This window comes from Lolium perenne, chromosome 3, assembly GCF_019359855.2.
Source record: "Lolium perenne isolate Kyuss_39 chromosome 3, Kyuss_2.0, whole genome shotgun sequence".
In the NCBI taxonomy this organism is placed as follows: domain Eukaryota; kingdom Viridiplantae; phylum Streptophyta; class Magnoliopsida; order Poales; family Poaceae; genus Lolium; species Lolium perenne.
Genome location: NC_067246.2, coordinates 11,507,072 through 11,518,458, shown reverse-complemented (window position 1 = coordinate 11,518,458; position 11,387 = coordinate 11,507,072). Strand labels below are relative to the sequence as shown.

The window sequence follows — 11,387 nt, the reverse complement described above, 5'->3', positions numbered from 1 at the left end:
GGATGCCGTAGTTCATCGACCTCGTCAGCGACGATGAGCAGTAGTCCGTAGCTAGGTTTTAGCTTTTTGATGTATTTTTAGAATTATGTAAGGTTTTCAATGGAAAAAAAATTATGTGTCGGGCCGCTGGGGACACCCCTAGACGCAAACAGACGTGCAGTCAATTTCGACCATTCTACCCGACGAAAACGGACGGTTCGTGTCCGTTTTAGCGTCCGATTTGCGTCTCCCCGTTGGAGATGCCCTAAGTATTAAAGTCTATATCCGCCGGTTAAGTGTTCTGCTCTGATGTACCATAAACTGTGTTTTACTGAAACGGAATGGAAGACAAGAATAATCTTTGCCATTTTGTATTTTCTTCTGAACTGAATTTTCTCTACAGAGCTATGATTTGTGTTTCATTTATTCAGGGAGCAGTAACTACCTGTTATGTAGTGCTCAACCCCAAGGTGAAGGGAGTGACACGAAACGACTACAGACAGGAGAAGGGGAGCAAAATGGCTGAGAGCAAGGCCTTGGGGGAGCAGCTCTGTGAATTCAGAGAAGGGCTCATCAGATCTGCCCGGTGAGAGTTGGAAGCTTCCTTAGAAAAGGTGTCTTTCGGGAAAGCCGTCGAGTTTGTGGTACAGACGATTGATTTGGTTAGTATGTAGCAGCAGAGGTAGTAACCAGTAGTATGAACATGTCACATGGTGAAAACCAATATTAGTTGTTCACGAATAAGTTCCCACGTTTTGTATGGGTTGCGTGTGCTCCGAGACAGTTGCGATCGTTTTGAATTGCGGGATTGAATTACTGAAACTAGTATCATCCAAATTCAGGCATATACTTTGCCTGAAATTTGTCAGTGTGACACCAACAAGTGTTGAAAGATATAGAAAGATTTGTGTCTTTTCTGTAGCCGCTGAAAATTCCAGAAACTGAAAAATTCAGGTCTGAGTGTCCTAGCTGCCATGGCCTACACAGTTGTACTAATCGACTTGAATTTTTATTGTCATCTTCCCAGAGTCACGCCATGGCCACGGATATGTAAGTGAAGGCAGTAGAACGGGAAACTCTCATTTGCATATTTCTCACGCGGCACCCACGTGCAGTGAGTGCAGGGTGTAGTTGTTACAGAGCAGAGGACATGGCCGTCGCCATTGTCAAGCTATCCGTGATAAGTTACTGATGATCATTTGGAGAATTTGGTTTGTTCGGAATGAAATAACGCATGGATAAACACCCTTGCTATTCTTAAACAGGTTAAATTAAACACCCTTCTCGAGATAAAAAAAATCAATCAATTCAGATTGTTTGTTATGTGTTGTTTCCATCCTGGATTGATAACTTTGGAGTTGTAATGTCCTGTTAAATAATGCTATGTTGGTGCGTGATAGTTTCAGAGTAGCGTGGAACGGCAGGTTCAGAGAGTAAGTCCCAAGTTCAGAGTAGCGGCCAAGATTAACGCGTTCATGAGGTCCTTGGTTGTGAAAACTCAAAACCAGACCAGAGTGCACGCATTATTAGTAGATTGATGCTCTACGATAGAAAAAGAGAAGTGCATCACAGAAGGAAGATTGGTAAAAAATAGCATGACCAAAATGCCAATTTAGCTGCAATTCGGTTCGACAAGGTGCAGGTATGACATTACAGCATTATCCTGATGGGATTAAACATGGATAACCACCACGGCTGTCCAGAGAAAGAACCATAGATGGTAGCAGCAGATTATCTGACCGAACTGAACTGAAACTGTAAAATGTTGGAGCTTGGACGACGTCGGCTTGGATCAACAATTCAAGCAGTTTCTTTCATCTGGTGGGTAAGGCCCCTCCTGCAATGAAGTAAAGAAAATGAATCGGAAAGCTCGATTTTCTTTCTTTTTTTCCTTTTGCAGGGCACATCGATGAACAGATCTGGTAGTAGCAAATAAGGCAGAGAATTCCTGTATGTACCTCAGAGGTGTAGTATGTACGTTGGTCGGTCCATTTGGAGATATTGGCGACCTCGTCCGGGTCGAGGAAGCTGGAGACGAAGGCGATGGCGACGTCCAGGTGCTTGACGGCGAGGCTCGTGAGGGAGCACGAGCGATGTAGGTAGGTGAGCGCCAGGTCCACGTCCACGCTGCTTTCCTCCCGAGGGGGCTTGCCAGCGGCGGCGGCGGGGTTGGGGAATTTGCCCTCCGGTCTATTCGCGAGGCGGCGGAGGTGCTCGTTGGCGGCGGCTATCAGGTCATCTGGGTAGCCTGTCATGACTCCGATCGTCTGGGGGGTGACGGACGGTGGCCGGACGCCGACGAGGAACTCGATGCAGCGGGGGAGGTGGTGTTCCAAGGGGAGCATGACGGCGTAGTAGGCGGACTCGATGCGGGCCAAGGCCTGGACCAGGGTGGTCGGGCGCCGGGAGTGCCACTGCCGGCGCAGCAGGCCGTAGAGCTGCTCGTTGGGGATGACGGCGAAGGCGGGGATGCTGAAGGAGAAGCGGTCGCGGTTCTCGGAAGCCATCTCGAGGCAGTCCGCGAGGTAGCGGGCGCCGTGGAAAAGGCCCATGGAGTAGACCTTGTGGAGGCCGGAGGCGACATCCTCCTGGATCCTGGCCGCGTCCTCGTCTCCGGGGATCCGCAGCTGTAGCCGGCGGCGGATCTGCAGGAGGCGGTCGCGCTGGGCCCCGACGTTCTTCGCGGCGGACATGGCACGAATGAGGATACACGCTAGCTCCTCCTTGTCCAGCTGGGCCACCTCTCCTTCCATGGCCGCGGCGTGACCTCTCTGTGAGGTGAGTCAGGGAAGGGGAAAAAATCGAGTCTTGGGAGGCGCCGCCGCCGCCGCGGGCGAAGGAACGGAGGATGAGGACCTTTTGGCGATGGGTCTGCAGACTGGCCTGCCCAGGCATCACTCAATTTGCCCAGGCTAAGGGCATCTCCAGCTGCGTCCGCCGTGACCGGAAATGCGTCTGGGCCCTGCTCCAGCGGGACGACGCAAAGTGACCGGCCCGTCCGCGGAGATGCAAACCTGGCCCAAATATGCGGCAGGTTTGCGTCTCCGTGAACGCTTGGCGGTCGCGCCGAGTGACCGCCGAAAAAGACGTAGGACCCGCGCGTCAGTGGCAGCGAGGCCGATATAATTCCCGCCACTGGTCATTCCCCGCGCGAAAAAGCAAACTAGACCGGCGCGAAACATTCCAGAAGCGAAACATTCCAGAAGCGAAACATTCCAGAAGCGATGGACGTCCTCGCCGCCGCAGCCACCGCCATGGATGCGGATCAAACCCTCGCCGCCGCACCCGCCGCCGCCCCACACTCCCCCGTAGCCACGACCGTAGCCACAATGGAGGGTCCGCCGGAAGCAAAGCGGGCCGGCACCGGCGGCGGCCGGGAGACGAAGGCGAAGGCTGCAAAGAAGGTGCTCTCCCCGGAGGAGAAAGCGATCGAGGCCGCGAACGCGCCGCCGGCGCAGAACCGAAGATGAAGATTTCCGCGGCCGCCAACCGCCAGGGCGTGGCGTATGCAGAACAAAGCCGGCGTCGCGCAAGTAGCCCTCCATCCGACCTTGGCGGAGGGCTACATGCTCGTCAAGAGAGAGGATCGCCGCGTCGCTCCTCCGTCCTCGTCGGTCGGCTCGGTAAGTTCCCGCCGCGTCCTGGAACTCCCGCTCCCTTGCAGGCCACCCGGCGTCGCGGTTCGCGTCCGCCCGCCGCCGGTGGAGTTGACCGGGCGGCGGAGCAGTTCAACGGGGCGGCTATTCCCGACCTCAACCGGACTCCTAGAAGCGGTGACTCCAGCTCGGGCGCGACACAGAAGACGCGCCAGCTGCCGGAGGAGAGCATGCCACAGCCCCGCACCCTGTTCGACGAAATGGCGCCGGCTGCCCCGACGATGGACGACCCGGTACGTGAGCTCTCTCAATGTGTGCGTTCGCCGTGTTTCATGCGTCTGACGTCCGGTGATTCGTAGGAGTATTGGAAGGACCGCCGTGACGCTGACATCCAGGAAATTATCTACGGTGGCAGCTTCGTTCGCGGTGATCCGGCCGGGACACCGCTGGATGACTGGGAGCCAACGGCAGATGAACGCGCGGAGGACATCGAAACCGCACGCCTGTTCGCCACCCAGCAGACGCAGCCAACACCCGTGTCGGTGGACGACTTCGACGACGCGCCAACGAAGCCTGCGAAGAAGAAGGGGGAGAGCCACAGGACACAAGGCTTCGTCGACGAGGAGGACAAGTGCTTGTGCGAAGCATGGCTTGCATCGAGCAATGATTGCATTAATGGCGCGCAGCAAAAGGGCAAGGTCTATTGGGCCAAGGTCTCGCAGCAGTACAACGAGACCAGGCGGCACCCGCCCTACAATATCACAAGCCCTCGGACGTTAGAGTCCCTCCGAAAAAGATGGAACTACATCAAGCAAGAGACAGCCAAGTTTTGCTCGGCGGTCGAACATGCTATTAACAACCCCGTAAGCGGCGCTGGCGTCATGACAGTGGTAAACACGATAGAACCATCATCATTCAACACTATGTGCATCATTGTATGTACATCATTGGCGGCTATGAATGCAGGTATCCCGCGCCTTGGAGAAGTTCAGGGCGACGCACAAGAAGGGCTTCCATATGGTCCATTGCTGGGACGTGCTCAAGAACGCCAACAAGTGGATGACAAGCTATGCGGCCTACCTAGAAGCTGTGAGGAATGGGACAGCGATCAACCTCGACGCCGAGGACGACGATCAAGGCCGTCCAGCCCTTCCACCTCGTCCACGAGGCCACAAGGCTACCAAGGCCGATCTACAGCGGGAGGCGCAGGCCCTTGCGTTCACGCAGAGCATGGAGAAGATGATGGCCGACAATCATGCCGCCATGGCTGCTAGGGACGAGAAGAGGCGTCTGGAAAAAGAGGCCGCAGCTGCCATCTACCACAACCTCGCCAAAGAGGTAATTGAGGTCCAAAAGGTAGACGCCGAGGCCAAATTGCTTGACGCCGAGGCTAGGAGGATGGACGCCAAGGCCAAGATCCTTGCGGAGGACACTAGGATCATGCTAGCCGACTTGAGCAGCGTCGACGACGACACCAGGGCCTGGTTCATGAAGAGGCGCGCCGAAATCCGCGCGCGAGACGCCTGATCGCCGGCGCCATGCGCCCAGCACCTTGGCCTCCTTTTGGACATTTTTATTGCTGCACAGGCCTTGTTGTGCCCCTTTTGGTCTCCACTTTGCGCAATCCGATATGCAAAGTGGGGTGAACTTATTTCAGCCCTCAAAATGCGGCTGTAAATTTGGTGCAAAAGTTTATGCGTGCTTCTATTTTTTGAATTCTGGCCTGCGCCCAAAATGCGTCGCCCCGCTGGAGCCAGCCCCAGACGCAAACGGACACGCGACCATTTCCGCGTCCGCCTCGCGACGCAAACGGACGCCCGCGGACATTTTGGGTGTCCGAAATGCGTCGCGCCGCTGGAGATGAGGGCATCTCCGGTAGCGCGACGCATTTCGGACGCCCAAAAGTGGTCGGCAGCGTCGTTTGCGTCGCCCAATGGACATATTTTGACCGCGCGTCCGTTTGCGTCCTGGTGTGCTCCCACCGGGCGACCCATTTTTGAATTGCAACATAGTTTGATCTTCATACAATTCCTTTGGTTTTCTACCACGAGCGATTGATTACATATGAAAACCAAACATAGAAAGTACATAAAAACTATACAAGACCTAAACTACTTGGTTCCTGACGGGCCGGCACCGTCGTTGCGTCGCTCCGTGGCCTGCTTCTCCGCCGCCTCCCGCGCGGCCGCTATGGCTCGGTGCGCCGCCGCGTCCTCTTGCAGTGCCTGCTCCAGCCTCGCGTTGGCGGCCTCGTCCTTGAGCGTCTCGAAAGACTCGACGATGGCCCGCTGCTCCGCCGCCTTCTCCTCCGGCGTCGGCGCATCAGGGTCATCGGATGACCATGAAATCTCCGAGTCAGAGTCCTCGGCTGCAGCGGCGGCCGCCAGCCTGCTCTGTTCCAGCTCGGCGTCGATAGCCGCATGGGCCGCCCGCCCCTCCTCTGCTTCCTTCTCCGCTTCAGCCAGGGCCGCGGCGTCCCTGACCGGGTGGAGGAGGTCGGTGCTGTCGTCGGAGTCGAACCCGTCGTCGGAGCTCGAGCTCGAGGCCGGGGGAGGTGGAGTGGGAGGTGAAGGTGGAGGTGGAGGCGCGGTAGCCTGGCCGCACCCGGCGCTGCTCATGGTGGATCTACTGAGTGGCGCTACGGCAGCGGCGGCTAGGGTCGGAGGCAGGGAGGAGATGAGATGCTGGCGCCCCTGTTTATATAGGTCGGAAGCAGGGCGACGGCCGCGCCACGCGGGGCATCGCCATTACTACGCGCGGCACGCGAGGCAGCCGCAGACTGCCGAAGCGATGCCTCGCTGCCAGTACTGGCGGAGAAGACGCATTGACGCTGCGTCTGCAAGCTGCGCACGCTCGCGGAAGCCGAGGCACGCCATTAACGCGGCCCTGCAAAGGCTGCGGCGCGCCACCCGCAAGTAATGCCGCCGAAGACGAAGCAGTTGTGACGCTGCCAGGCGGGCCCGTGCCAGGACCAAACGGTCACTTTGCGCGTCCGCGCAGCGTCCGCCGAGACGCAAACCTGGCGCATATTTGGGCCAGGTTTGCGTCTCTGCGGACGGCCCGGTCACTTTGCGTCGCGCCACTGGAGAGGGTGCACGACGCATTTTCGGTCATGGCGGACACAAACGGTCGCTGCGACCGTTTGCGTCGCGCCGCTGGAGATGCCCTAAAACAGTTGCTCCGCAGATTCAGGACATGATTAAGCAGAATCAGCCACGTCTTCCCGTAAGTAAGTTTCCGTAACAAGTTGTCCGTAAACATAGCATTATTGGGCCATGTACAATGGGAGACTCTTATTTGAGCGCTTAGGCGAAATAAAATAATAAATCAATAAAATTCAAAATCCGGTCCCTAGGTTCAATTTCTCCGTTCCATGTATTCGCCGATGCTTGTTGTTTCAGCTTGTTACAATCGAGAAAAATTAGGTATATAAATCGGTATAACTCGTTATCTGTGAGCGAGGTGGGACTATTGACCCAAAATCTGTTCGAGGGGAGAAAAACACAAGCAGACGCGACCCACGCTCCCCTGCCTGGACCATCTTTTCGTGAGCAGGCTGAGCTCGTCGCCATGGAGGTCTGAGACCGAGCTCTGCAGCCCAGTCTCTCATGACCATCTTTTCGTGAGCAGGCCAAGCTCGTTGATACGTCTCCAACGTACCTATAATTTCTGATGTTCCATGCTTGTTTTATGACAATACTTACATGTTTTGCTTGCACTTTATAATGTTTTTATGCATTTTCCGGAACTAACCTATTAACAAGATGCCGAAGTGCCGCTCTCGTTGTCTGTTGTTTTTGGTTCCAGAAAGGCTGTTCGGGCAATATTCTCGGAATTCGACGAAACGAAGACCAAACATCATAATTCACCGAGACGGACCAGGACACCGAAGGGGAGTCAGAGGGGAGGCCTGGGGCCCCCACACCATAGGGCCCGCGCGGGCCAGCCCCTGGCCGCGCCGGCCTATAGGGAGGGCACCCTGTTGCCCCTCCTGCGCCGCCTCTTCGCCTATATAAGCTCTTTCGACCTAAAAACGCGATACCTTTTGACGAAACTCCAGAAAGACTCCAGGGGCGCCGCCGCCATCGCGAAACTCCAATTCGGGGGACAGAACTCTCTGTTCCGGCACCCTGCCGGGACGGGGAAGTGCCCCCGGAAGCCATCTCCGTCGACGCCACCGCCTCCATCATGCTCCGTGAGTAGTTCCCCCATGGACTACGGGTTCTAGCAGTAGCTAGTTGGTACTCTCTATCCTATGTACTTCAATACAATGATCTCATGAGCTGCCTTACATGATTGAGATCCATCTGATGTAATCGGTGTTGTGTTTGTTGGGATCCGATGGATGATACATTAAGCTTAGTCTATCTATAAAGTTTGTGAAGTTATTGTTGCTGCAATCTTGTTATGCTTAATGCTTGTCACTAGGGCCCGAGTGGCATGATCTTAGATTTAAGCTCTATACTTATTGCTTAGATTGTATCTACAAGTTGTATGCACATGTCACTGTCCGGAACCAAAGGCCCCGAAGTGACAGAAATCGGGACAACCGGAGGGGATGGCGGTGATGTGAGGATCACATGTTTTCACGGAGTGTTAATGCTTTGCTCCGGTACTCTATTAAAAGGAGCACCTTAATTTCCAGTAGATTCCCTAGAGGCCCGGCTGCCACCGGCTGGTAGGACAAAAGATGTTGTACAAGTTTCTCATTGCGAGCACGTATGACTATATATGGAAAACATGCCTACATGATTAATAGACTTGATGTTCTGCCTTAATGTTATTTCAATCCTATCAATTGCCCAACTGTAATTTGTTCACCCAACACTTGTTATTGGAGAGTTACCACTAGTGTAGATAGCTGGGAACCCCGGTCCATCTTTCATCATCATATACTCGTTCTACATGACATTGGAAGTAGTATCAACTATTTTCTGGTGCCATTGCTCTCATATTACTGCTACTGCTGCTGTGTTACTGTTACTACTGCTCTCATATTACTGCTGCTTTCACATCACCCCTGTTACTAGTGCTTTTCCAGGTGCAGCTGAATTGACAACTCAGTTGTTAAGACTTATAAGTATTCTTTACCTCCCCTTGTGTCGAATCAATAAATTTGGGTTTTACTTCCCTCAAAGACTGTTGCGATCCCCTATACTTGTGGGTTATCAAGACTATTTTCTGGCGCCGTTGCCTGGGAGGCATAGCTCTACTCATAAGTTCACCTGGGGAGTACACTCCACCTCTCTCTCTGTTTTATTTTATTTTGTTTTGCTTAGTTTACTTTTGTTTAGTTTATTTCTGTCTAGTTTTATTTTGCCTAGTTTACTTTTGTCTAGTTTCTTTTTGTCTTGTTTTATTTTCCCTATATACCCGAAAATCCATAAAAATTCGAAAAACCAAAAAATTAAAAACTGCTATTATGGGAGAACCTACAACCTACTTGGAGCTTATAGAATTATATAATAATTATAGAGAATCAAGAACGGGAAAAGTTATGAGTGCTGTGATAGAAAAACTGAATACAATTGCTAAAATCTTGCTTAAATGCCATGATATAAACTGTTGCTCTCAACAGGATACTAAACATCTTAAATTTCAATGTGGCTTTAGTGAGGAAGTTTTAATTAAGAACTATAATCGGAATAGCTATATTCATTTTGGGTTTGAAGAGTGTTGTGGGTATACTTCATGGGTGTACCATCGACAGTGCCTAGATCCGGCAAGCCCGGGTGGCCCACAGATGGTGATGAGGCATGTGGCCCATCGGGCGGCCCAGTTGCTGTTGATCTTGACGGAAGATGTCCGGCCCAGGAGCAGGGAGCCGGATCCGACCGACCTTTGGAAGAACCCGGATCCATGAAGGCCCAGTAGGGACCCGGATCCGGTACGACATAGATGGAAGGGTGGATCCTTGACGTACACGGCAAGACATTGTACCGTAGTTAGGCAAACCTGTAATCCGGCTAGGACTCTCCATGTAAACCCTAGATCCGTGCGTCTTTATAAGCCGGATCTTGGGAGCCCTAGAGGCACAACGACAACTCATTGTAACAACGCGAAAGCGCCCAGATAATTCCAGACAAGCAGCAGTAGGCCCTGTCCTCGTGCAGGTGTTCCGAAGCTGGGTAAATCGCGTACCACCGTCCCGAGTGCACTCCGCCCTATCGCCCCTACTTCTTCTCCCCCTCGTGAGGATCCCTCCTCTGAGGTACCGTCGAATAGGCAACGACAGTTGGCGCCCACCGTGGGGCCTGAGGCGTCTGGAGGCCGGAACCGGGAGGGTTCCGCCATGGGAAGCTTCGACGACACCATCGCTGTGGGACGTGTCCTTTACGCCGGAAATCTGGCGATCATCCCCCCGGATGAGTGCTGGATTCCGGCTAAAACCGACCCCGTCAAGCTCTCCATCGTCCCAGTTGGCGGCATTCACATCTTCATCGGGGAAACCGTCGATTCCGACGGAAACCCACTGGTAAGTAACGCTGACGCGACCGCCGCAGAGCTGGACGCTGTCGCAAAGATCCGATCTGAGACGCTGGAACTTCCCAGCGGAGATTCCGCCTTAGATCTGAAAAAAATCAAAACCCACCCAATCCGCCCCTGAGCAGGAAGTAAAGGTGGAAGACCAATGCAGATCCGCCTGGGTCTCCCAGGTGTTAGAGAAGCAAAGGTGTCACTTCGTGCACTTCTTGGCCCATACCGCCGGAACCGCCCCTCAAGAAGCCGGAGCTGGTCCCGAGCAGGTCGAGGCCCCGGAAAACAACGCTGCTTCGGATCAGCAGGAGGCTGTCGGAGAAAGCGGAGCCCCGGTGGAAGAGTCGATTCTGGGCAACCTAAGCCCAATTTCCGGAGATACCCAATCCATGGACACTGAAGAGTTCGACCGCAGGGTGAAGGAATATGGATACGGTGATCAGTCTGAAGTTGACTCCGCCCAGCCAAAGCAGGTACTTGCGACTGTAGCGGCGCTGGGAGAACATGGATCAGAAGGGCCAGCCACCCAATCCGACCCTCAGCCATCCCATCAGGGATCTCCAATGTCGCGGGAGCGACCCCGCAAGGATTCTTCCTCGGAGGACCTCCTGTCGCCTGAAGAGATGGTTGCACAAGCAGGCATGGATGCGGTTTATCGCTCGGATATTCTTAACAAACCCATCACTCCCGAAGACATAGAAGCATTAGAAGCTAAGAGACTGGAGCTGCTGGCCACAGCCAAGAAGTTTAAGGACACTGCAGCCGCCATGCTGGAGGAAAGGAAGCACGCCGCAGTTTTTGTGGAAGACTTCATCCAGCGCGAGCAGGAGGTGGACGAAGAACTGGCAAAGGTCAAGGAACTTCGAAAGCATTGGGAGGACAAGATCGTTGAAGCTCATCATGAGGTCGAAAGGGTCCGGCGTGAGTTGATAGCTCCCCGCAGGATCACCTTCGCAACTCCAACGGAGCAGCAGCCGTTCGCAACCCCAAAGGACAATATGACGAAGGCTGCAGAGATCTTGAAGAAAAAGAACGAGGAGATCGATATCGACTACGTTCGCGCGCTCGTCGCTTCAGCAATGATGCAGCAGAGCAAGGCAGACACTTCGCGCAAGTTGGAATCTAACCCGGAGCATTGCGTCTCCACTGCGCAGAAGGACGCACACGATAATCGCCATCGAGATGACGAATCGCGAACCGGCTCTTCGGAACGCAGAAGGAAAGCCAGAGAACACCCAAATCCAATCCCCGTCCCATCAAGGACGCCTCTGTCAGATCCAAGAAAGGGAAAGGATGCAATGTACTCTGGACGGGACAAGTACCGCAACCCCTCTC

General features: G+C 54.0%; 1 protein-coding gene across 1 annotated transcript; it reads right to left on the bottom strand.

The window, feature by feature from the left end:
• Nucleotides 1-1,559: 1,559 nt before the first annotated feature.
• LOC127325799 (uncharacterized) lies at nucleotides 1,560-2,876 on the bottom strand. Its single transcript, XM_051352617.2, has 2 exons — nucleotides 1,938-2,876; nucleotides 1,560-1,816 (listed from the first exon to the last, which is right to left on the bottom strand). Exons 1-2 carry the CDS (start codon nucleotides 2,730-2,732, stop codon nucleotides 1,772-1,774), a joined length of 840 nt encoding a protein of 279 aa, XP_051208577.1. The 5' UTR covers nucleotides 2,733-2,876; the 3' UTR covers nucleotides 1,560-1,771.
• Nucleotides 2,877-11,387: the final 8,511 nt, after the last annotated feature.

Bases quoted from the DNA above. Each gene is read 5' to 3' on its own strand.
- LOC127325799 (XM_051352617.2), bottom strand. From the start codon at position 2,732: ATGGAAGGAGAGGTGGCCCAGCTGGACAAGGAGGAGCTAGCGTGTATC. The intron at 1,817-1,937 runs GTACATACAGGA...ACTTCATTGCAG, and splicing joins GTACATACTACACCTCTGAG to GAGGGGCCTTACCCACCAGA.